At 37.1% G+C, this 857-nt stretch overlaps 1 protein-coding gene across 1 annotated transcript in view; it reads right to left on the bottom strand.

Annotated features, from left to right (window-relative positions):
- The window catches only part of LOC106873261 (uncharacterized), a 10,778-nt gene extending 10,640 nt beyond the window's left edge, over positions 1–138 (bottom strand). The window contains exon 1 of the mRNA XM_014920553.1: positions 134–138. Within this exon, the coding sequence (XP_014776039.1) occupies positions 134–138 (5 nt within the window). The remainder of the gene's footprint in view (positions 1–133) is intronic.
- Between the last annotated feature and the right edge of the window lie 719 nt (positions 139–857).

Raw genomic sequence — 857 nt, 5'->3', positions numbered from 1 at the left:
AGAGAGAGAGAGAGAGAGAGAGAGAAATAAAGACAGGGAGGGAATGTGTAGAAAGGTATGTGAAAGACAGGAAAGAAGAAGAGAGAAATATATTTATAGTGGCTCAGAATCGTGTACATATATTTCTTCATACTTCATACTTGTAGTAAATTCATTGAACCCACGCACATTCACCCAGATATACCCATGCACTTTTATTTCCACATATATCAACGTATATCAACGATAAACTCTCTTACGGCACATACACGATTATACATTAAATTTTTACATCATAATCATAATCATCATCATCATCATCATTAAGGTGGCGAGCTGGCAGAATCGTTAGCACATTAGGCAAAATGCTTTGCCGCATTTCGTCCGTCTTAACGTTATGAGTTCAAATTCCGCCGATTTCGACTGTGACTTCCACCCTTTCGGGGCTGATAAAATAAGTACCAGTTGAGTACTAGGGTCGATGTAATCGACTAGCCCCTCCCCCAAATTTCAAGTCTTGTATCTATAGTAGAAAGGATTATTATTATTATTCAGTAGTTTTATTTTTATAGCGTGCTTTCACTTCACTACCGAGCGCAGCTCTGTGTGCCTTGGGTATGTGCTGTGGTTTGCTGTGGTGCTCTTATGGTTACTGTATTGAAAGTGTTTTGCGTAGGATGTGTGCATGCCCAGTAGTGCAATTTTCTGTATGTTATATATATTTGTAAATCCTGGTGTTTTTGTTATGTATTTGTCTGAATATTTTTTTTTATCATACCTAATGCGCCTACTATGATAGGAATTGTTTCTGTTTTTAGATTCCACATTCGAGTTACCTCTATTTCCAGGTCTTTGTATTTTGAAAGTTTTTCCATTTC

The sequence above is a fragment of the Octopus bimaculoides genome, chromosome 28 (assembly GCF_001194135.2).
Source record: "Octopus bimaculoides isolate UCB-OBI-ISO-001 chromosome 28, ASM119413v2, whole genome shotgun sequence".
Classification (NCBI taxonomy): domain Eukaryota; kingdom Metazoa; phylum Mollusca; class Cephalopoda; order Octopoda; family Octopodidae; genus Octopus; species Octopus bimaculoides.
Note: the sequence above shows the minus strand (reverse complement) of the source record. Positions and strands in the feature narration are given on the sequence as shown.